Consider the following 23,450-nt stretch of genomic DNA (forward strand, 5'->3'; position numbering starts at 1 on the left):
AAAGGATAATATTACAATAAATGTTGGTAAATCCCTTGGGAAAGACCAAAAACATCATTTGGAAGTTGTGACAAAAATAATTGTGGGTCTTTAAGGGTTAATTGTATGTTTAGTATTTAACATCAGCTTGCCTCTTCTCCCATTCCTGCAAAAACATCCCATTGATCCTAATTAGGAAGAATCCCTAGAGGAAATGACCAAATGTTTTACACTACTCCAGCTCTACCTCACTTTTTCTCCTATGGCAATTACTTTGATGCACAATTTAGAATGATCACACCTATTACAGAGGGTAATGTAAGAAGAGTGTGTCTCATTGATAACAAAAGAGCATTGTGAGTTATGCCTTCAGGGGCTGTGGATCATCACTTAATGGTGGGTGAATGCTGGAGCCCAGACGTTACCATCTAAAACACATCCTTGCAAAGACTGCACTCTGCGCTATCAATCACACAAATTACATCATAAATACTCAAAGATGATTTGAGGCTCTCTTTTACCTGAAGTTTACATTTCCTTAGATCTTGTTTAATGTTATTTATCTCTAAGGTGTGTCTTTTTGAAAAGCGTGAATCAGTATTCGAGTATAGCGCTGTCCACCAGTCAGCCCTTTGTCTGCGTAATAAATGATAACCTACGGCGTGGTCAGTTATTGTCACTTTTCTGTCAGCGTCCAAATAAAAACATAGATGAGTAAGTCTCACATTACTTCCCTCTAAACCCAACACGGCAGTGACAATCCAACTACCTGACTCACATGCCACACCTTGGTAAACATTATTTAACCCATAAAGACCCAGTGCTACTTTTGTGGTAGTTCCCAAATGATTTTTTGTCCCTATGTAACCTTTCTCAAGTGATTTATCACCATTTGTTATAATATTATCATCTGTATTTTGCATTTTTTCAGTGTAAACCACGTATTTTCCTATATTTAATTCACAGATCATGTAGATATTCTTGAGTATATTCAAAGGTTATTATATCAAAACAGAGAAAAATGAAGAAAAACTTGCTTTTTTCAGCAAAGATATCAATAAGTGAACATAAACCAAGTGTCTCCATCCACTTTCATTTGTCAAACTCCATGGGTTTTACTGGTGAATCAATGTTGTAGGAGGTGACGGTGTTTCCACATTCACTATGGAGTATCTGATGACCATGAAAAGATGATATTAAACCAGTTATTTACATGTACTGATAAGATGAATGGATCAACATGTAATTAAACATTTTAGATCAGTAGATTAGTGGATTTTTGGATCTTTAGGGGTTAAATCTGATGCAACAGTATGAAGTAAAATTTCCCTGCCTATTCATGCTGAGTCATATGTACATTTAAGGTAACACCCAGCTATTGATGATAGTTTCTCGACATCATTTAACTCATGAACAACAGACAAAGGGTGAAGATATTTATTGTCTTCAAGATATCTGAAGATACTGTACACATACACATATAGTATACGCAAACCAAAGCATGATATTAATTTCACATATGCCACATATAACAACGCAAGACATCCATTAAATATCATAAAACAAAGTGCTGCAATCAAATTAAAAGTTAATCAAATGATTTATGACTATTGCAAAACATACCACAGGACATTCACCTGATTTACAACCGTATTGTGTTGTAAATCCAGATGCATTAGTTTATCTGTAACATGAATACTTACAATCAGATCCCAACAGAAAAGTAAAGATTGTGATCTCCTATATGGCCCAATAAATGACTGTTAAACCAAACTTGATATGTATGTGTGCACTTGTATCTTAAGAGAAAATAACCTGTAAGTACACCTTGTTTTTACCCTTCCATTATCTGTTAATTTTACTATCACGTAGTTCTGAGTGTCTTTTCCCACATCATATCATATTAATTTCTCTATAGACACACAAGTGTGTTTTTCTGTGATAAAATAAGAAATATTACAATGTGTTTAAATGTCTTGGGCAACTTCATTAACTGCTGAAAGCAAAGCATGTTAAATTACACAAGCCCAGTATGTCATTAGCGGCAAAAAGAGAAAGAAGCCACATTATAGAAAAATGTTTCTCACCTACATGCAATACTTGTCAAGACATTTATATGATCCAAAAATATATATGTATATCTCAACAACCTTACTATTAAGTAGGCCATGTCAAATTTCCATCAGTTCACTTTCTTTTCTTTTCTTTTTTTTTTTTAACTGTTCACTTGCTCTTATCCTTTCCACCACTTTCTTTTACTCAATACAAGATTTAACTGTAATAAAAACTAAAAATTAAGTAAAAATAATTGTAATGTTCAGTAGGGGTTTGAAAGAGTGATGGGAAAGAGAGAGACAGAGGGAGAGAAAGAAAGAAACAGAGTTGGTGTCTGTACAGAGGATAACATAACATATGGGATGGTTTTTTTTTCTTTTCTTTTTTTCTTTTTTTTGGTTTCATTTGGCCTTCTCAGCTGATGGAGCAGCAACTGCCGGCTCTGTCTGGACCCCAGCGTCTGTGGAATGACGTTTCTGACCCTGTGGTGGAAAGAGAAAAATCTAAACGTCTCATTTACAGTCGCATTTTTTCTGTTTTTTTTTTTTACCCAAGTGAAAGGATGATGGCTAGCTTCATAGCTCAGTGGTTAGAGCACTGGTCTTGTAAACCTGGGGTTGTGAGTTCAGTCTTCTCTGGGGCTTAACTACTTAACCTTTGAGGAAGCTGTGGTGGTTTGGAAGGTGGCTTATACCTTTAAGCAAGGCATTGAACTATTGTTTGCCCCCCAGATGCTATAAGCAGCCCATTAGTCTTGATCTGGTACTAGTGATGAGTTAAAAAGCTTAACTCTGCTTCCTCTTGATTAGATCTTTTTGTGCTGAAATTGTTTGATCTTAACTGTTTGCATTTAATCACATCCATCCATTGATCATCTGATCCCGCTTTATCCTCACTAGAATCGCTGGAGCCTATCCCAGCTACTTATGGGTGAAGGTGGGGTACACCCTGGACGAGTCGCCAGGTCATCGCAGGGCTCACACAGAGACAAACAAACAATCACCCTCACATTCACACCCATGGGCAGTTTAGATTAACCAATTAACCAATCAGTGCATGTATTTGGATGGTGGTGGAGAGAACCCAGACACGGGAAGAACATGCATTTAATTACATTTCAAAGAAAATTAATTTGATCAAACTCAACACAAAATGTAAAATCAGCCAGTTATTCAATAATCGATAATGCATTTGGGTACAGAAGGTTCTGAAATGGCCTTCAGGTCTGATTCGAAACATAATCTGACAATAATATGTTTCTGCTGCCATCTAGTGGGAATAAAGCTGCACTCTGAACACAGTACTTAATAGGATGTAAAAAGATACTCTACCAGATTTTTAAAGAACAGCTGGATGGAGTTTCTCTTCTCCAGCTTTTTGGGGATGTTGGCTGCATCATCTGCACCTTGGGGGGCCGCTGACGCCGGTTTGCTGTCTGCAGCTGCCTCAGACGCCTTAGCTGCTTTAGGTTCCTCCTTTGTTTTCGCCGGCTGCGCTGCCTCTGCTGCTGCTGCTGCTGCAGGTGGAGCAGGGGTTGACTTCTTAGGTTCAGTAGCCTAGACGTACAAAATGGAAAAAAAAGTCAGTTTCTCAATCAAAATCAAAACCCAGTCATTAACAGTACATGATAATGTTTGATGGGCTTGCAGATGGAAGGCATCAGCTGTCAAATCTAGCATTAAGATGCACATCTGCTGTTAGGATACAGTCAGGAATCACTGCCTTAGTGATAGCAACATCACAAGGGATTATCATTGAAGCACTGATATGTGTTATGAGTATAAAACTATGGACAAACAGAGGAAAACACTTCAGATGTTTTAGAGCACATTTTAATACATGAGGAAATGAATGGAATCACTCCGGTTAATAATGCATCTATTCTCCAGAGGTAATTTTACACTATTTACCCCTCCAGTAGTTTTCCTTAGGAGCCGAACTCCACTTGTAGAGGCTGCTTGGACTTTTGTGGTCATGTGGTCTAACAGTACCTCAAATTCATATTAATCTGTTACTTTCTGTAATTATTCCACAGATATAAATCATATAAACGTTATTTATATGCTTGCAGACTACAAGTGAATCAGTTCTTACTTTAGGTTTGAAGAAAGAAAGGAAGGATGACTTTGTGTCTGCTTTCTTCTCTTCCTGAACAGGTGGTGGTGGTTCAGGCTTGGCGGCGGCCTCCAGGGTGCCGGCTTTAGAGGAATCCACCTTCTTCAGCAAAACAGGACAGGAAATACATATGATGAATTATGGATTAAAAGCATGACTGTGTCGAGAGCAGCTAAGCAAGGGCATTAGCCTCCACCTGTACGTGAAAGAGGGTGAAAGGTGAAAAAACAAGATCGAGCAGGCAAGAAGCAGAAAATCAGGTTAAGATAGAGATTGATCCCCCGTAAGAAAAGAAAAGAAAAAAAAATCCCTCAGTCCATGATTTCTGCAACAAAGACGGACAAAATAAGAAAACCACTGACTGGACTTTTTCCACCACATGCAAGAAAAACCCTTCTTTTGCCCCTGTTAAAGTAAACACAGTGCGACAGATGATGGGTATATTCATCTGTCATGATGGAAATTATAAATAAAATCTAATAATCAGTGTTGCAGTGTGATAAATGATTACATAAACTGATTAATTCCCTCATTTCTTCAACCATAAAATAGTTTGAGTTACAACTGGACATGCCAAAATTACATGGTTACTCAGGAAATACAGTATATAACTCATGCTGTTTATGATATTTGATATAACGTCCCATCAAACTGTCAGAGAAACCTGTTTAGAGAAGAAAATCAAAATTCACAAGCACTTCTAGCTAATTTACCTCCTCCTCTACAACTGGCTCTGGCACCTCTGCTGCTGTCTCCTGAGTGTCTGCATTATTTTCAATCTAAGCAAATGCAAATAAATCATGAACATATAAGTATACAATTAACAGTATGATGATTAGTAATGAGAAAATGAACCGGCCACCTTTAATTTACCTTCACTTCTACAACTGGCTGTGGTACCTCCACTGGTGTCTCCTGGAGATTGAAACTGAGACTTGAATATACACCACTCAAGACACAGATGCAAACTACTTGTGTATAAGTGTTTAACCCTTTCATGTATAGGGGTCACTCCAGTGGACAGTTACTCTAAAGCTGTTCTCTTGTATATTCATGGGTTTTGTTGTGATAGTTCCATATCAGCTGAGACAGTGGACGCTTATGCACCATCCCATACACTGACATTCATACCATTACTGTAACTTTGCTGTTCTTGGTAAACCTGATCTGCAGTAACATGTTTGAGTGTAAATCAGTTGCTAATAAAAATTGGGAATATGATAAAAAACATCAGATTAGCTGCATTAAAAATGTTTTGATTTTGTATATCACTTTCTGATATTCAAAAATTAAACACATGGTGTCCAGCGGAGTGGACATTTTTGGAACTCCACAAAAAATTATGAAGGTAGATTTGTTTCTTTATTGCTTTAACAAAAAAAAAAAAAATATTTTCATCAAAAAAAAAAAATCACTTCAGTCAAGGAAAAAAAGTGTTCAAATGCAATTTTTTGGATTGTATTTTTTTTTTTTTTTCATTCAGACACTTTTTTTTAGCAAATTTTTTTAGTTAAAGCAATAAAGAAACAAATCTACCTTCATAAAAAACTAGGTTTATTAAAAAAAATCAGTTGCATTGTTTTTTCATGCCTAAAGAGGAACAAAAACACTCAGGAAAAAAATCTCGACTAAGGTTCTCATAATTCATGCATGAAAGGGTTAAATAAATGCCCTGAAGAATGGCCATTAATATTTTGCACAGGAAGATTCTGGCTTAAATAAAAATACACCAATATAACATTTCTAAATATATCCCGTATGTGCATGATCCCTAATTACCTGTACTTCTACAACTGGCTGTACCTCAACTTCTAAGGCTGGCTCTGGTGCATCCATTTTCTGCAGAACAGTGAAGGAATCCTTGTTGTGAGTTAAAGCCAGAGAGGAGTTATATGTGCAATATGTTATTATAGTAATGAAATATACAGAATGCAAAAGTTTATTAATTGCTAAGACCGTTTCAGTTTAGAGAATGTGATGCTTATAATAGAAAAATGGACTGTGGTAGAAACAGTTGTATAGATTTTAGGCATTTAAAGAAAAACAACTCAAAAATCTGACTATTGACCAAAAATAATGTAATATAAAAGTGTCAAATCAGGATAAATGCAGCATTGCCATATACAGATCCTGCAGAGGCCCAATTTATAGTAAGCACACTGTTCAGTTTCTGCCACCTCCAGGCTAAGCCGTCGTTTGCTCAGTTAGTGACAGGGTGAGCCATGGTCAGTTTGGAAATAGAATCATCTACTGTACCACTGCTGCTGTTGTGGTCGCGGCTTTGGCTCCACTTGAAGAACCCTTGTCTTTGGATGCCTTGAACCCTATCCGTACCTCAAATTCACATACAATTCACACTATGTAATAATACGAAACAAGGACTGACCTAAATAATCTGAATCATATCTTCTAATTTCGCTCTAGGTGTGTGTGGGTTATTTACCTTTGAGCGGAACAATTTGCTCAGAGTATCTTTGGCTGATTTTCCCTTTGGGGACTCGGTTGCTTTCGCAGCAGGTTTTGGTTCTTCCTTTGGTGTGGGTTTCACAGGTTTAGCAGCTGGCTCTCCTTTGACTTCCAGCTTCGGTGGCTCCGGTGGGGGAGGCGGTGGGATAGACATTCCTTTGGGTGCTGCAGGTGGTTCAGATGCTTGTGCAGCCTGTTTCAGACAGACAGAGATCCTTAAATCCAGTCTGGTATCTCACAAATTTTACACTACATCACAACAGATGATAAGAACAGTGGAAAGCAAGTACAGATTTTCAACAAGCTATTTGTAATTCAGTGATGTGTGAAGTACAATTATCAAATGTTTATTTTAGGGTATGGACTGAACCCCAAGCATATGCAGTAAATGCCAAAATCTGTGATACAAATTCAACACGGAGGCAGTGTGTGCTCACAGTGGCAGCTGCTTCTGGTTGGCTCTCCTGCTGGGACTATTTTGCAACAGAAAAAGGAAGCAATTAGATAAAGTTTAAAGCTGAAGCAAACACAAAAATCTGCAAATGAGTCACTGATCCTTAAGATTTTTTATTTATTTATTTTTTTACAAAAAATATTAAAACAGAAAGCTTAGGAATAGTGTACGAGGAGACATACTGAAATGTACTCCTGCTAACACTATTGTTGTTGCAAAATAAGTAGCACAAAAATCAAAAAATTTACATGATCAGATTAATTGATAAAATTATTAATCAAAATAAAGAGGGCGAAATCAATCACTCATGAAAACTGTCAAAAATACAACAGGAATAGCAAAAATAATTCGATGTGTGAAACCATTAAGACCATTTTATATAAGATGTGAGCATCTGTTCACCTGATCTTTTGTAGCATCAGGAGCAGCTGCTTCCTTTTTGGATGTTTTAGTGGGAGTCACCTGTGCAACAAGGAAAAAACTATGATCGTAAATAGTTTTCAAAATGCCTAATATTCCAGTGTTAAATATGTAAGCATTTGGCAACATGTTATTTCAAACAGCTGGCAGTAAAAAAAACAAAAATCAGCAGCAACAGAAAATAATTATTTAGAATAAAACAGAGGCCGTTCATGAGTGCTGACATAGGCCTTTATGATATGCTAACGCAGGGAGACAGAGTGAACACTGAGGGCCCTGACAGAACACATACAGTACATGCGCTGTCATTGTGACAGCTATTGTGCTCCGGAGATGGCGTAGGCCTGCCCTCGCTCTATCTTCACAAATCTCAACTTCCAACTGCACAGGCCTCCCTTGTGAGCTCACACTATGGGTTGAACAATAGGCCACCACATTCCCGCATGTTCAAAGACTTGATTAGCATGAGGCTAGGCCAATGGTAACTCTTTAAAACGGCATGAATCCAAAAGACAGCATGATGAAGAGGAAATACAATAGCTGTTTGTTGTAGGTTTTCTATCAGGCACTGTCATCAGGGCTGATTTTGGTTATTGATACCTTTAACTGGGATTAAAGTGTATTTACACCAAATAACATTCACAGACAAATGACATTAAAACACATATTTGTAATGTGTTATCACTGATCTCCACTCTATCAAGCAGATTACCAAACATCTTGACTTCAGTGAGACTTGAGCAATAATTCAATCACACATTAACTTCATTTAGATGTTTGTTTTTTGAGTAACTGCTTGTCGTCCTTTCATAGTTGGAGATAACAAGAGTGGATTTACTCCTGATTTCATTCAAGAAGGAACAACAGTGAAATACATCCTGCACATAAATGATCATATAACTGTAAATGTGTGACTTACTAGTGTTTTGAAGAAGTTCATAACTGGATTCTCTTCTGTTGTAGTCTCCTCCTGGTTTTCCTCAACTCGGCTGTTTCCACTGTCACTTTCAGGAGCTTTTCCCTCCTCTTCTGGACCAGGGTCTGCAGTCACCCTCTCTGGCTCCGGTAATGATTCTGATTCTTGCTTTAGGTTAGCTGTTTCCTATACACCATCACAAAGAATTAGCCTTTGAGAATATGTTAGAGCGGTGGAGCTGATATGCAAGCAGTGAGTGTCTTAATCGCAGCATTGAGATGGGCGCACAATTCCAACCATGCCTCTGCCTACTCGGGGCATTGTCAACAATCACTCTTTTATTAATGTGTGTGTCCCACCCCTCACTCATTGATATTCAACAATGTGTGAGAGTTATGCCCCGGGAGACAAACTCAAATACCTTGGTGTGTGTGTGATGGTGAGTGTCATTATAATCATAATTATAATCATAAACATCTATTTTTAATGAGTGTATTCAGACTTCCATCCAGTTTTTCAACATATCTACATGTGTTTATGATCATTTTCTGAAACTAGTCAGTGATCAAGTACTGAAACTGGGAATTAGTTGATTTTATTTTATTTTATTTTTTTGTATTTCTCTTACAATGTGAGTTTTATGATTATAAGCAACACATAGAGCTTTAATATTACCAAAAAGCAGAAGTTGTAGTTTACACATATGCAATCACATGATATCCGCTGCTGTCACTGTTATATTTGCTGCTATTTTGACCCGTTATGATCCTCCTCACCTCAAAACTATAACATAATTGTAAACAGATTTGAATATACACTTTATTTCTATTATAGTTTATTATTTGTACCACCCATTAATCTTCGTTCTGCTTTTTAACATTTTACTGCTGCTCTTTCAGTGGATCTACATGAATGAGAACAGTAATATCACTCTCTTTAAGCCAACCAGTTCTTTAAAAACCAACGTATAGGATGATTGCTACCCGACAAGTAAAACTGCCATGTTTTTTTTTTTTTTCCCCCGGTCTGCATTTGTGGCTGAGGTCTCTTCAGTTTTTTCTGCCCTTTGCAACAGTGTGAAATCTGCTGATTCACTGTCTTCCTTCTCTTCGGTCTCTCTGTCTGGCACCAGCTCCCCTGATGTCGCCGTCATACAGTCAGCGTCGACAACAGTTACTGAAATGATTCCTTCAACAGTGGCCTGAGGGAGGTTTTCAGCACATGTACTTACGGGGGTTTTCAGCATTGTCCTTACCTGACACACTGCTAAAACTGGGCCTTTGGTGTGTTATACATTCTAGAATTTCATCTTCAGTCGTGTCATGGATTCACCATTCAGGTTTTTAGTAGTTGCTTTAGATTAGTGACACTCTTCTTCATTAGGCCTTAGGGAGATTGGAGCAATGGGATCATTTGCAGTGTTTTTAACAATTATCTCCACATCAGTCTCATGTGGAGCAACAGTACTGTGATGTTTTGGTTGTGTAGTTGCTTTACCTTTAGCCACTACTATGGTGTGGAAGAGTTCAACCTGTTGTATTTTTTGACATGTGCATGAATGAATGTCCGGATGGTTTTCTTTGTCTTTGGATATGCCAATCCATTTATTCACTGATATCAAGTCCAAGTGTTCATTATAGGTCACAATCACTGTTCTATATACCTTTAATAAATAAACAAAATAGGCTGCTTAACATAAAAAAACACTGAAAACGCCGACCAACTTAACCCTTTCATGCATACTGGTCACTCCAGTGGACAGCTATTCTCCAGCTGTTCTCTTGTATATTCATGGGTTTTGTTGTTTTAGTTCCATATCAGCCAACACAGTGGACACTTATGCATATGTAACTTTGCTGTTCTTGATAAACCTGATCTGCAGTAACATGTTTGATTGTAAATCAATTGTCATAAGACTGTAATTATCATTTTTTCTTTAACAAAATGTTGTTTTTTTTTTATATTATCTCCATGAAGTGAGTAATAACTAGTATTAGAGTATGTTTAAATATGAGAAAACATCAGATTAGCAGCATTAAAAGTGTTTATATTTCATAGTTTTCTCTGTATATCAGTAAATACATGTTTCTTTGCTTCAAAAATTAACATTGTATCCATTTGAGTGGACATTTTTGCAGCTCCATGAAAAATAGGTTCATAAAAAGCTGTCAATTGCATTTTTTTTTCATGCCAAAGAGGAATAAAAAGAGGGGGGAAAAAAAATCATGATTAAGGTTCTCATAATTCATGCATGAAAGGGTTAATTTACTCTGTGTCTCACGGTCAGAAAATTGTTTGGGGCTGTCCTTACACTCACTGCCCACCTCACACAGTAGGTATATGTAACCTCACAACACCCATACCAACACCTATGATGAATTGCACATGTGGTGATCATCACAGCCACACCCACTGAACAATTATTAAATTAGGGTCAAAACAAAAAAGAGGAATAAACAAAGAAAAATGTATTTTGGCTCCAACAGGTAGAATAGTCATAGGAGAGAGAACTTTGGTTGCTCTTCTCAGACTTCAATTCACTGCATGACCACTAGAAGGCAGATTGATTTACTATCATTTTCAAGCACATTTAATAGCACAGACTATTTGGCAGCAACACAGACCATTCAGTCATGGTGTCAAGCTGAAATATTCCCTCCACCCAATTAACTCAGCTATTCTCCCCAACAGGCATAACATGAGCCATATAACTACATAACACATAACAACAACTTGCTTTTAACACGTATTTATAACTTGTAAGGTAGCGCACAGTCACATGACACTGTGACACTGTAAACAACACGACTTGGCATAAACTCTCTCTATAACCCTACCAGTGTGGCTCGCAACAGTATGTTCTTTTCTAGAGCAGTGGTTCTCAACTGGTCCGGCTTCAGGACCCACTATCACCCCTCAATGACAAGCCATGACCCACATTGAAAAAGTTAACTTCTCAAATTCATTTAATGAAAAGATGGTTTGTTTCGAACCTGAGATAATACAGAATATCACAAATGCCAACACAGTAGACAAGTTTAATGATAAATCAAACTGACCAGCAGGTGGCGATGCTAAATATGGAAATATTCCCTTTAAAGGAGTGATATTTTGCATTTAAAGAAAAAAAAATGGAATTATGCATTTTCAAACATTTCCTTGTGGTCTACATAAACTGTAAATGCTATGCTCGGGTAATCGGCTCAAACTTTGGACATATTTTCAGTATGGACTACAACCGCTGCTGCTGACAAACAATTATGGCGTACTCTGAGAAAAGTTCATCGGAAGTCTTGACCTCATATGTGCAAATGTCATGACATAACTAGTTGTAGACGGAACAAATTAAGCAGGAATTAAAACAGGTTGTAGAAATCCACTCGATTTTTGCCAAAATGAATATGATGGCAGCTTTGCAGCACCTGGAGGGTTCAAATTCCAACTTTTTGAACTAGTAGGATCCAAATACACAAATAAATGAACCAAAGACTAATAAAAGTGGGTTTAGCAAAATATGACCCCTTTAACAGTAAATTAGGTACATTTGAACCAAAACTAAAAAATGCACTCAGTTAAAAATTAAAAGCGCATTCAGTCACTTATTCAAGAATTAAACACACTGAGGTTTTGGTCCTCAATGTAGGTAAAACCATCTTTAATGCAGTCGGTGTTTTACCTGAGTTTCACCATGATAAGAGTAAAAAAATGTGTGTCTTCTTTTATGCTGTGAAATGTCTGGTGTCACCTACTGTTGAGAAGTGGGAATGGATGGCGCTCAGCTCCATAAATAAGCACAGGATTGGTTTCTCAACATTATTTTTTACCCAAACAAAAGCCTGCGACCCATTTTTGGATCAGGACCCACCAGTTGAGAATCACTGTTCTAGAGGTTCCTCTTGGGCTGAAATGGAGGGTTTATGGTTCATATATTCTCATAATTCCAGAAATGGGCTCTGATTCTTCATCTCCAAGTGCTCCAATATCAGCATCACTATGTTCACAAACCTCTGTGATAATCATTTTAGGAACAGATTTAGGCTTGTCTTGAAAGTCGACCTTTGAGGTATCTTTTGGAAGTTCTCCTCTGGTGTCAGTCTTATCCCATTGGTTTCTGATGGTGCATCCCTGGGCTTGAGCTCTATTTTGTCTTTTTTTGGTCACCTTTCACTGTAACGTCATCCTCACCAGTGGCATCTTTATGGGTAAATTCCTCCTTAACTAGAATCTCTGTCAGTTGAGGTTTCAGGTCTTGGTTTTCAGGTACAGGTTTCGGCTCCTGATGAATATCTTTAGGAATCATTCCCATCACCGTAGTCCCTGGTTCTTTGTCTAAGGATGGAACTCCATTTGTTCCCCCGCCCTCAGGAGTGACAGCATTAGGCTCAGGTTCAGCGGTTTCAATCAGCACTGCATCACCTGACACGTCTCCAGCTCCAGCGCTATTGTCTGCAGTAATTACTTCATTTACTGTGATGTGTTCATAGCAGCAGCGTCAATGAAGGCCGAAAAAGCAAAAAAACCTGCCTCAATACAATCTACCATGACCTTACATAGACTGGAAGCACCCTCTGATGGCACTGTTCTCAACAATGTTATTTTCCACTGTGGCTGATCTTCTGTGATGGATTCCATATTGACTGATTCCTCAGGATTGCATGAACTTTAACTTCCCCCGAAAAATATATATCTTCTCATACACTTTGTTGTTGTTCCCATCAGCCTGAGCATCTGAGGGATCTTCACTTACAATGCCCTCCATATTTGTTGATATCTCTGTCATAATTGTCCCTTCCATGAGTTAGAAATACTCAGATTATCTTCCATCTTTCTGCTTGTTTGTGTTGATATTTCAGTTTTTTAACGTGGATGTCCAAACTCCTCCCTGTGTTTGATGGTGGTCAAAGTGGCAGCTTCTCTGCTCAAGCTTGACTCCTTCATCATGAAAATCAATATTTACTTTTAGGTCAAGTACAGTTTGTCTTTGACTTTTGGGACAAATAACTGTCCTTGCAATTTTACGTAACACTGATACATAAAAATAGACGCTCTTGTGCTTGATATAGATTTAAACTAGTGCTGTCAAACAATTAAAATTTTGAATCAGATTAATCACGGGGTTGGTGTGGATTAATTTTGATTAATCACGATTAAATATCATTTGTTTTTAACCTCCTAAGACCCAGGAAATGTCAGCAAAGTACAAGCTTTTATTGTTTTTTATTAAATAAGTGCCTATATTGGAAACATCATGATGCAACAGTTTTTTCAGATGCAGTTTTTAAAATTTTTATGGAATGTCCTTTGTGTTGGACATTTTTCTTTCTTTTTTTTTTGTATAAAGTTGTGAAACTCTTGTCCATAAACGTGTTTTATTTTGCATGAGCAAACAGGCTCAAGAAAGAAGGGAATATGTATGCGCTTAATGTGTTTGTCACAAGCTGGACGACGCGTTAGCTGATATCAGAACCCCTGGCTAACATATGCGTTAATGTGGTATTTTAAGTTGGAAGTGCTTTGGTGAAAAGAAAACTACTTCCTGCAGAGTGTGCATAATACTTTATGTCAATTGACTGTTGTGTCTTGTTTTTTTTTTTCTTTTTTGTCCTCATATTTCCATCCAGAGGGCCAACGTGCTGTTTAGCGTCTTCCATGTTTATAGGTTGGTTCTGCTGCCAGTCACTACTGGATCAACTACCCATTTGTTCATGTTCGATGTTAACTCTACTTGGACAAACTTCCCCAAATGCGTTGGCAGAGACGTTCAGAGTCATTCTGCAGATGGGTTAATTGTGTGAACATTTTTAATCAGACTAATCATGATGATGGATTAATCTCCATTAACGCGTTAATTTTGACAGCCCTAATTTAAACATATACAGTCAGGTTCATAAGTATTTGGATAGTGGCATACTTACTATTGATACCTCTGTACACTACCACAGTGCAGTAGAGATGAAGCAATCCAGATGTGACTGAAATGTGGACTTTCTGCTTTAATTGAAGGGATTTAACAAAAATATAGTATTAACTATTTAGAAATTACAACCATTTTACATGTATTCTCTCCATTTCCAAAGGCTCAAAAGTAATTGAATAAACTAAGATCATTATACATACGAAGACGGTTTTTAGTACTTGAATAAACATCCTTTGCAGTCGATGTCTGCCTGAAGTCTGGAACCCCTGGTCTTCATCATCTACAGGAGTTTCCTCCAACCACCTTGAGTTGTGTCTTGTTTGTTGGTCGTTCTGCCTTCACTTATGCTTCAGTAAGTGACACGCTTCTCTTGGGTTGTGATCAGGTGACTGACACTGAAGAACATCCCATTACTTTACCTTTAAAAGTTCTTGTCTTACCCATGAATTAAAGCTGAAAATCCATATCTCACTACATGTCAAATCCACTGTGGTGGCGTACAGAGGCAAAATTACAGAACACATATTTTTGGAACAATTTGCAGTTTGTTCTTTTTATAATTAACTAGTTAAGTTTGTTTTTGCTAATGTTAATTTGCACAATCTACATTCAAGTTTATTTGTTAAATTAGCAGATTAATTCTTTGGTTTTAATTATGTTTAGTTTTAATGGGCTGCCCAGAAATTTAAATATGTAGGTCAAGTGGGATGGGTCTGGTGAACACCAGCGAATATGTTTTTTTTTTTTTTTTTTTTTTTTTTTACCAGATGGGAGAGAGGCTAGAGGCTATTTTGTTGTTCGCAATTCTGAGGCAAAATGGTAAAGAATCCCATATCAAATCCATCATATAGTATGGGCCTTTATTATCTCACATGACTCGAATAAAGATGAGTCCTAGAAGATGCTCCAGTGTCTATTTGATTGTTTTTTGTTACATTTTTTTGAGCTATGGACAAAGAGCCACTACATATTTTACTGTCCAAGTACTTATGGAACTGACAATAAAGAGGTTGGACAACATTGTATAAAGATCTATCAAATGATGCTGTCTCGTGTGTCACTAAGATTTTTACCCCAAAACATTAGATACTACAGAATTTTCTCATTGTATGATCATCAGCTAAACAGAGTTGTGTGTCACCAGGTCTAGGTGTTACTATTTTCTTACTGTCTTATTACAGTAATGTGTGAAGGTGACATAAACGTGAACTTACTGGCTCTGGATCAGCAGCAGGAGGACTTGCATCTGTTTGATCTTCACTTGAAGTTTCTTTTTCCTGAACAACCTTAACTTTCTCTGTCTTCTTTTTGAATATTTTGCCAAAACTGATTTTTTTTCCTTCCTTGGGTGTCTTAACCTCTTCCATCTGGAGGGTGATTTCTGGTTTTTCAGAGGTAACTGGAGTGTCAGTTTGTTGACTCTCAGATTCCACAACCACATCATTTTTCTCATTCGGTTCTTCGGGAGGGTCTTGTGATGTGGGCTCCACGTTTTGCTGCATTACAGTTTCATCAGTGACTGAAAAGAAGAGTCAGTGATTGAAATATTGAAACACAGGTTAATCACACTGTCTCATTTCAACAGGATTGGAAGCTTTTATTACTCTCCAATTTACTGTCAGTACTTTTTCACTCTAAAATTACTGCAATAAATTCTTCTAATTGCATAAACATAAATATGCATGTTTTTTTTTACAGTCTTAATGTTACTGAATCATACATTGAATTTTAGTTAAATGATTTTTGTGTCATGATTCATCTCATTTATGTTAGACATGTGCACTGACGCCTGTTATCCCAGGTCACTGTAGATTTAGATGTTAGGTTCTTTGCAACAACACTACATTCATGCAGATGACTTACTTGTGCAGTGATCCATGAAGCAAACATGGGCTAGTCGATCTAAAGAATTATATCAAGCCTATCTCTATGACCAAGGTAAACAAAAGCTCTTATAGGCAAGTTCCCAGCGCCAGTGGGAATCCTCTGGCATTATCATCAGTGCAGGGATAAAACAGTCCCATGACAAGTCAAATAAATGCGCCTTCTTAATGTCTGAGACTACGCCTAAGTTTGCATTGCAAGAATCAAGACCCAGTCCAGCTGGAAGTCAGAGTGTTTACACAGCATTATGAGTCCAATGGAGACTAATCCAATATGGACATGGATAGATATGTCAGTGACTCATACAGAATATACTCCCATACTTGTGCAAAACAAGATAAATCCTGTTAAAATTTAAAACAGAGGGGAAAAAAAAAAATCTATTATTTTTTCATCTTCAGATCCTTATAATTGTATTTTTGTAATTACCAGGTATTATAACATTAAGTTAGCATTAGTTATATACATATAATGACTCTGATCTCATGCCCTGTATGTATTTATATATTAAGCATGTGTATTTCTATTACATTTATAGAAAACATACACTATTGCATTAGTTTCCTGTTATTTATCTTAATAAAGAAACATTAAAAATACAAAAAAAAATGAAGGTACTTACCATCAACTGTTAGTCCATTAGGTGTGATGTTCAGAGAAAGGCCATTTACTGCTCCATTTTCATGTTTCTCTGGAATTTTCCCATTCTATAGTAAAAGAAAGATTAAAAAATATTGCTGTGCTGCCCACTACTTAAATATACATGCTTAATACATATTAAATAAGGATAATTATACAAGAGAACCATGTGTTTTGACTGTTGAGCTACAATTATGTACAATTTATGTTTAGTATATGCATCTTACTTCTAATTGGAATGCCTTAATAAAGACAAAAACAATACAAGTGTAGCAATCAGTGATGTAATCTGTATTTTACCTGGGTTACATCTATGCTCGTGGAATTCTCATTCCCCATATTTGTCTCTGTGCAGATCTGTAGGCTGTTTTGCACAAATTCTGCTGAAATAAATGTGTTAAAAAGGTAAAGCTAAACTCCTGGATAACAATATGTCACAGTGCAATGATGAGCAAAGAGCTACTGCAAAAATGTACCGATTTAATTTGAGAGAATTCTTAATTTCAGCATCATTTAAGTATCTTACCTTGTCACACCTCCTTAAGTCAACTGAGTGATATCCTTCTCAAAAAAAAAAGGATAGTGTCAGAGAGATGGCCGGTCCTGCCCAACTGTGTACATGTACTACTGTTAACAGACTATTTTATGTGTGCTTTAAAATGGGTGGGACCAATTTTAGGTGATCAATTGGATTATCTCCAGGGAAAAGCACACCATATGACCCAAAAGGTATTGCTTCTCTCAAGGAAAAAAAATCACATGATAAAGCCTTGGTCATATCTCTGTAAATTCTGCACAAAAAGCAAGAACACAATACCATATGAGGTTGCAGTCTAATCTAGAACAAGATGATAAGGCAGTGCACTGTGTAGTGGGGAAAGACCAGGATGTGTAAGAAGGATATTGACCTGGTGCTCCACTGCACTGGCAAACATGTTTACATATATGAGCCTTTTGCATTAAAATGACTATTTTGGAGGATATTTTCAAGGAGATTTGTATAATTTTTCTAAGATTCAGATGCAATTTCTTGATAATAATGTGTAAAAAATTTTATCAAACACATATATATCTTAACATACATATCGCCTGCCTTGATCTGATATGATTTAATAAACTAAAAAGAATGATGTGTTAGAAAGGAAGAGGGGAAAAAGAAGTATGTTCTTTTAATCACAGTTAATCAAGACAGACAAAGAGCTCTGTACTGAAATTATCTTCCACATGGTTAAATGTCTTTGAGGGCTTGTCAATGCATCAGTAAACACAGATCTATCTGTGACACTTTTGGACATCAAAGAAAGTCTACAACAGTAGTTGAACCAATTTCTTCTTGCTTTTATTAGTTTCACCTTTAAGTTCTGATTGTTACTATTGTTAGTAGACGTGTTACGATTAAGCTGACAAGAGCTTCTTCCCACATAACAGCAGCTTGTTTATTCATCCAAACATCCAACAATCTAAGACTTTTTATGCAAATCAGATGAAGTACCTGACTGTAAAATAGAGGCTTGTTCAAACATCAACTGTAAAACTATGCCATATTTATTAAATTTATTATGAGAATGTCTGGAATTCATGAACACAATGTCCCATTGTAGCCTATAGCGTGCACATAGAGGTGGGTGTTGGATTCCCCTAGTTGGACTGTGCACTCCTGCCTTCATGCAAAGCTTAGCTTGAGCAGATGCAGCTCAGAGACCTCAAGTAATCTCCTCATGGTCTACCAACGCATGACAGCTGTTATTTTAGTGCAAGAGGCCTCGCAGAAATGCCACTGGTTTTAATAGGAGATGAAACAATTGGCTCAGGATTAATTCAATGCAAAATATATGTTAATGACATTTCCTAGTTGCAGGTGTGTAAGTGCACCTGTTTATTATTTGTGTGCTGACATTTTTTGCAGGTAGTCTAAACTGTAATGATAGATCTCTAGATTTACAGATGGAATGGGTAAATATTTGAGCTTGGGTGCAGCATTGTTTGATGAAGAAATATTTACAGAACAGAAGTTCCGGATGATATGAAAACAAGTTTTATATATTATAAGCCTGTCTGGCCGTTAATAGGTGTAATTAATTGTAATGTTAATAAACTAAATGTGTTTATTTCTTGCTAAACATGAGATTTTTTTTTTTTGTAAATGTCTCATCTTATAGCTTTTAATTAAGCCTTCAGTTCAATACCACACTGTTTAAATGAAAGAGACCACACAAACAAGACACAAACAAACTACACCATTTATATAACAAATAACAAAATTTACTTTCATTCTTTTTTTTTTTTTCTTTTTTGTGTCAGTGCTTGTGACTCTTTCCTCCACTAGGCGGCGGTAATGCTCCATTGCTCCGTTAATTCTCCTGTTATTGGTGTTGTCGAAGAAGCCAACATGGCTGCCACCATGAAGGGACCTGTAGTAAGTAAAACAGAAAATAATTTATCCATTTTACAACAGAAGCAGTTTATTTGTGTTTCAGGTGCAGATACAGAGAAAATTCAAATATACCCACGTGTGAAAACCGACATTATTATTGACGCTACGTGTGTTTTAACTCCTGGTCACGCCCTCGTGCAGCTATCGATACATGATGCTAGCCGGCTAATAAGCAAACATAAAGAGATTTAAGAATGATTTAAACTACACAGAGTTAAAGAAAGGGTACATAGTAATGGTAATTACAGTGACACCGAAACCAGGACATTGACCGTCTATTATGTTGACTACATAGTGGTTAAGCGGTTATTTGTTGCACGCTAGCTAGCTGAAGTTAGCATGCTAATATCCTGAAAATGACGGATAGGAACCGAACAGGCTTGGGATGCGTTTGTGTTACGTTTATGCCGTTAATGTGCTGTAATTCTGTTCTTGTTTTGCAGGCGGTTGAAGATGTGAATGTCACCTTTGAGGACCAGCAGAAGATCAATAAATTTGCCAGGAATACAAGCCGAATGACTGAACTTAAAAATGAAATAGAGGCAAAGAAAGTAAGTACTGTGTGTTGCGTTCAGGTGACCGTCACTTAGTAAGGTTCATTAAAAACATGTTGGCTGTTTATTTGAATGTGTAATATATGTTTAAAACTTTCATCGAGGCTCTAATGTGTCGAATATCTCTATACAGAAATCCCTACAGAATCTACAAGATGCCAGTGATGACCTGATGATGTTAGATGATGATGCTCTGTTAATCCCTTATCAAATTGGAGATGTGTTTATCAGTCACACACAGGAAGAAACACAAGAGATGCTGGAGGCAGCCAAGGTGGGTGTATAACATAGATGGTATTGATTTAAGCTGTCCACAGTACTCAGTATTCATGTAATGTCCTTCCAGCACAGTCTTTTGAAATAGAAAAAGCTTGTCCCTGTCATACGCTGTTGTTGAGTTATAGGTATAAAGAAAAAAACCTTCAGTGAAACATTTTCAGACTCAGTAGAGCATGGCGTGAAGGACACAGCAGTCAAACGATTCTGAAAATGAAAGAATTTATTTTTCATGTAGTATGTTTAAATGTATTTTTGCAGTACTTTCATAGTAAAGGGTTCCCCAAGGTTTGTGGAGGGTTTAGGTGTTCAGGTGGTATTTTTGTTGTCATAATTTTACAAAATGTATTTATGCACAATTTTGGACCTCTAGTGTTAAAATATTTTGAAGTAAATGAAATGCTTAAAAAGCTGTTCAATGATGAATTCCAATTTTGCAACTGACATACCAAGCACTTTTAAGACATGACTTCAGGAAACATTGCTGTTTATTTAAGCTGAGACAGTATAAAATCTCAGTCAAGTGTCTTTTTCTGCAGCTTAGGTGCTGTGCAAAAACACTTAATCATTTATTAATGGTAGAGAACACCCTGCAGAATAAAAAAAAAACTGTCCTATTTTGTGTTGATATATCATGTATCATATTGTATCACTACAATTTATAGTAACACGGGCCTGCAAGCATGCCAAGTAAGATTCAGCGAGCAATCTTAACTTCAGAAAACTGTGTGTTTGTGATGTGAAAAATATGATTGTGACATCTGCTGAGAATTTCGACAAACAGTACATCAGCAAATAATGAAGTGTATAAGATATGCAAATTCAGAATTGTTAAGTAATGAAATCTGAATTTACTGAAACACAAACTTTTTGACTACTTGTTACATCTGTTTGTACCTGAGAGCAAATTTCTCATCGGGAATTTGTTGAGACGTTTCATTCAGATAACACCTTCATCCTACATCTCTCTCCTCTCAGGACAAAGCAAAACACTAAATATAAAGATAAGCGATCAGACATATTTTAATGATATTATATAAATTAAAGGCCCATTTACAAGGGGTAGAGCAGTAGAATCACATCCAGGTTGTATCTAAGGGAATCTGATCAGTGATTGGTAATTAATGCTGTCAGTCATGTATTTACCCCCCCTATAGACTAAGAAACATCCAACAGTAAATGGAGAAGTCTAGTGTCTTCTCACAAAATCTGATTAGCAATATACTAAAAGGTAACTAGGGATTTTTCCTACGTATTGTAATCACTGTGTTTGTAATTAGTCTGCTCCGGAAAAAAAAAAAAAAAAAAAAAGTTTGTCACCGACTGTGTGACAAATGCCAGCAGGTGGCTCCGATGGCATAACACCTGGAATACACTGGTTACCTCATGCATCTACAGTGCATCATTTATAAAACAGAACCAACACCTATTTCAGTAGCTTGTGGCAAAAATAAACCAAGCCAAATTGACATACAACCTGCAATGTTTTACTTATCTGACACATTTTCCTGTAGTTTTAAAGTCCAGTCTGAATATTTCACAGTCATGAAAAAATACTTTGATGTACAATCTCTGTCTTTTGCCTCCACATGGCTGAATCACATATTTGAGCTCTTCACTTTGAAACTAACTTACGGCTAAATGAATGAATATTGTTGGCCTATTAATAGGAAGCTCATTGTAGAAGTTCGTGTTGAGAGATGCAGCACCACTGGAGTTAACACAGTTTCTCACTGGCATTCTTCAGCCAGACACCAGTTTACACATACCGATGTTAGAACTCCTTCTTGTGCATCTCTGGGAGAAGACAACCTTTATAGCTCCGTCAGCTCATTGTATAGAGGAGAGTTGACCTTAAACATTCTTATATGTTTGTACTTGGCTTTGTGTTATTGGCTTCTTCTTTAAAGCACAGCAGTCTGTGCCATCCCACACTAATACTTTGTTCAAGACCGTAAATGACAAGTCAACATGTTACATCTGTTGGAGTTCATGTAGTCCTTGTTGCATGTGCAGGTTTTTTTCTTGTAGTTTTCACTGCCCTCAGAATTAGTTTCTGGTGGTGACATAAATGTAATAGATTAAAACTAGAGTTAGTGTTGCATAATTCTAATACGTTAAAATGTTCGGTGGTCTGCAGGAGGCACTGGAACAGGAGGTTAAAGGCCTTGAGGACCGGGTGTCAGCGATACAACAAGTGCTGGGGGATCTGAAGGTCCAGCTCTATGCCAAGTTTGGTAACAACATCAACCTGGAGGCAGATGAAAGCTGAGCATTAAAACTGACTTTGACAGATGCCCCAACATGGACTTTTTCACCCATTTCTCAGTTCAGATCCACAGGGCGATCACTAATGATAACAGCATCGACCACTCACATTAGTGTTGTTTATCTATGTTTGTTTACATGGATTATGTTTGTGTCTTCAGGTAGTTTTGGGAAACACATTCGCGTAAGTTACTACATAAGTTTAGGCTTGGAAACTGAATAAATGCACATGAACCTATTTTAAGAAAATCTGTTATTTATTGTCAGTGTTATCAAGTGTCATGATCATAAAAAAACAGCAGTAAGTCAAATTTAATATTCTGCAAAATAACCTGTTGGACTGTTGCAAACTGTGCGTAATTGAAGAATGAAAGCTTATAAACCAATGCCTTGACCTTTTACAGAATTATATGGTGTCACTGTCTGATTTGTGAAGAAAAAAAAACAAAAAACTACCATAAACTTATTAAAATATCGTAAAAAAAAAATGCAATGACGTAAAACTGCAAAAAGTTAACTGATATATCCAAATTCTGAAGGTGTTCTTAAGGTATCAGTGTTTAATCTGTGGCTGTAATATTCAATCAGACATGACTTTGAGAAAAGCATGTATGTCCATATAAATGAAACGCATAAAATCCACGCAACCGTCAGGATCAAAGCAATCAGGCAATGTGTGTTTTAGCCTGTCTCGAATATAAATAGGACTCTTTTAAGTAGGATTCAGCCAAGGCTACACTAACTTTCATTCTGGCATGTATTTCTTTGGCTGCTTTTCTGTGGTTAACTTCGAAGCTAAAGCAAATGCCAGGATCTGCTGAAAATGTTGGTTGGTGTCATCTATTTTTTTATTAAACCAGTCTCCAGTATATTCTCCCACACAGATCTGTGACTTGTTAAACAGAATCATAATTAGACAGTAGATAATGCGCAGCTTTAATGGGAAACTTGAAATACAAACAGAGTAAAACATCTGCGATACAGAGAAGTTGGGACATTATCTGCTGTGAATACTGGTACTGATAATTAGGGGGTGCATGACAGTGGATGGGTTTGGGTGTTATGTTTAAATT

At 36.9% G+C, this 23,450-nt stretch overlaps 2 protein-coding genes across 11 annotated transcripts; one reads left to right on the forward strand and one right to left on the reverse strand.

Moving 5' to 3' along the window:
• Positions 1-1,402: 1,402 nt before the first annotated feature.
• bcas1 (brain enriched myelin associated protein 1) lies at positions 1,403-17,460 on the reverse strand. 10 transcript variants are annotated; one of them, XM_030138777.1, is made up of 17 exons: positions 17,372-17,458; positions 17,146-17,228; positions 16,829-16,913; positions 15,537-15,841; positions 8,409-8,591; positions 7,472-7,531; positions 7,053-7,088; positions 6,593-6,808; positions 6,406-6,483; positions 5,929-5,988; positions 5,023-5,064; positions 4,863-4,928; positions 4,129-4,251; positions 3,945-4,025; positions 3,366-3,590; positions 2,418-2,516; positions 1,403-2,384 (listed from the first exon to the last, which is right to left on the reverse strand). In XM_030138777.1, exons 2-16 carry the CDS (start codon positions 17,182-17,184, stop codon positions 2,436-2,438), a joined length of 1,680 nt encoding a protein of 559 aa, XP_029994637.1. In that variant the 5' UTR covers positions 17,185-17,228; positions 17,372-17,458; the 3' UTR covers positions 1,403-2,384; positions 2,418-2,435. The 10 variants fall into 10 exon arrangements, with proteins under 10 accessions (XP_029994637.1, XP_029994635.1, XP_029994636.1 ...); XM_030138775.1 differs by having other exon boundaries at positions 1,403-2,516; positions 17,372-17,457; XM_030138776.1 differs by having other exon boundaries at positions 1,403-2,516; positions 17,146-17,225; positions 17,372-17,433.
• On the forward strand, positions 8,822-22,616 carry pfdn4 (prefoldin subunit 4). Its single transcript, XM_030138786.1, has 5 exons — positions 8,822-8,844; positions 19,172-19,261; positions 19,723-19,830; positions 19,967-20,107; positions 22,250-22,616. The coding sequence occupies exons 1-5, from the start codon at positions 8,842-8,844 to the stop codon at positions 22,379-22,381; spliced, it is 474 nt and encodes a 157-aa protein (XP_029994646.1). The 5' UTR covers positions 8,822-8,841; the 3' UTR covers positions 22,382-22,616.
• The last annotated feature ends 834 nt before the right edge of the window (positions 22,617-23,450 follow it).

Source organism: Sphaeramia orbicularis, chromosome 7, assembly GCF_902148855.1.
Source record: "Sphaeramia orbicularis chromosome 7, fSphaOr1.1, whole genome shotgun sequence".
NCBI lineage: Eukaryota > Metazoa > Chordata > Actinopteri > Kurtiformes > Apogonidae > Sphaeramia > Sphaeramia orbicularis.

Excerpts from the sequence above, each read along its gene's own strand:
- pfdn4 (XM_030138786.1), top strand. Across the intron at positions 19,262-19,722 it reads CCACCATGAAGGGACCTGTA|GCGGTTGAAGATGTGAATGT; the intron begins GTAAGTAAAACA and ends CTTGTTTTGCAG. Across the intron at positions 20,108-22,249 it reads AGATGCTGGAGGCAGCCAAG|GAGGCACTGGAACAGGAGGT; the intron begins GTGGGTGTATAA and ends GGTGGTCTGCAG.
- bcas1 (XM_030138777.1), bottom strand. The coding sequence starts at position 17,184 with ATGGGGAATGAGAATTCCACGAGCATAGATGTAACCCAG. Across the intron at positions 6,809-7,052 it reads AACCAGAAGCAGCTGCCACT|GCTGCACAAGCATCTGAACC; the intron begins GTGAGCACACAC and ends TGTCTGAAACAG. Across the intron at positions 3,591-3,944 it reads TAAGGAAAACTACTGGAGGG|GCTACTGAACCTAAGAAGTC; the intron begins GTAAATAGTGTA and ends TTGTACGTCTAG.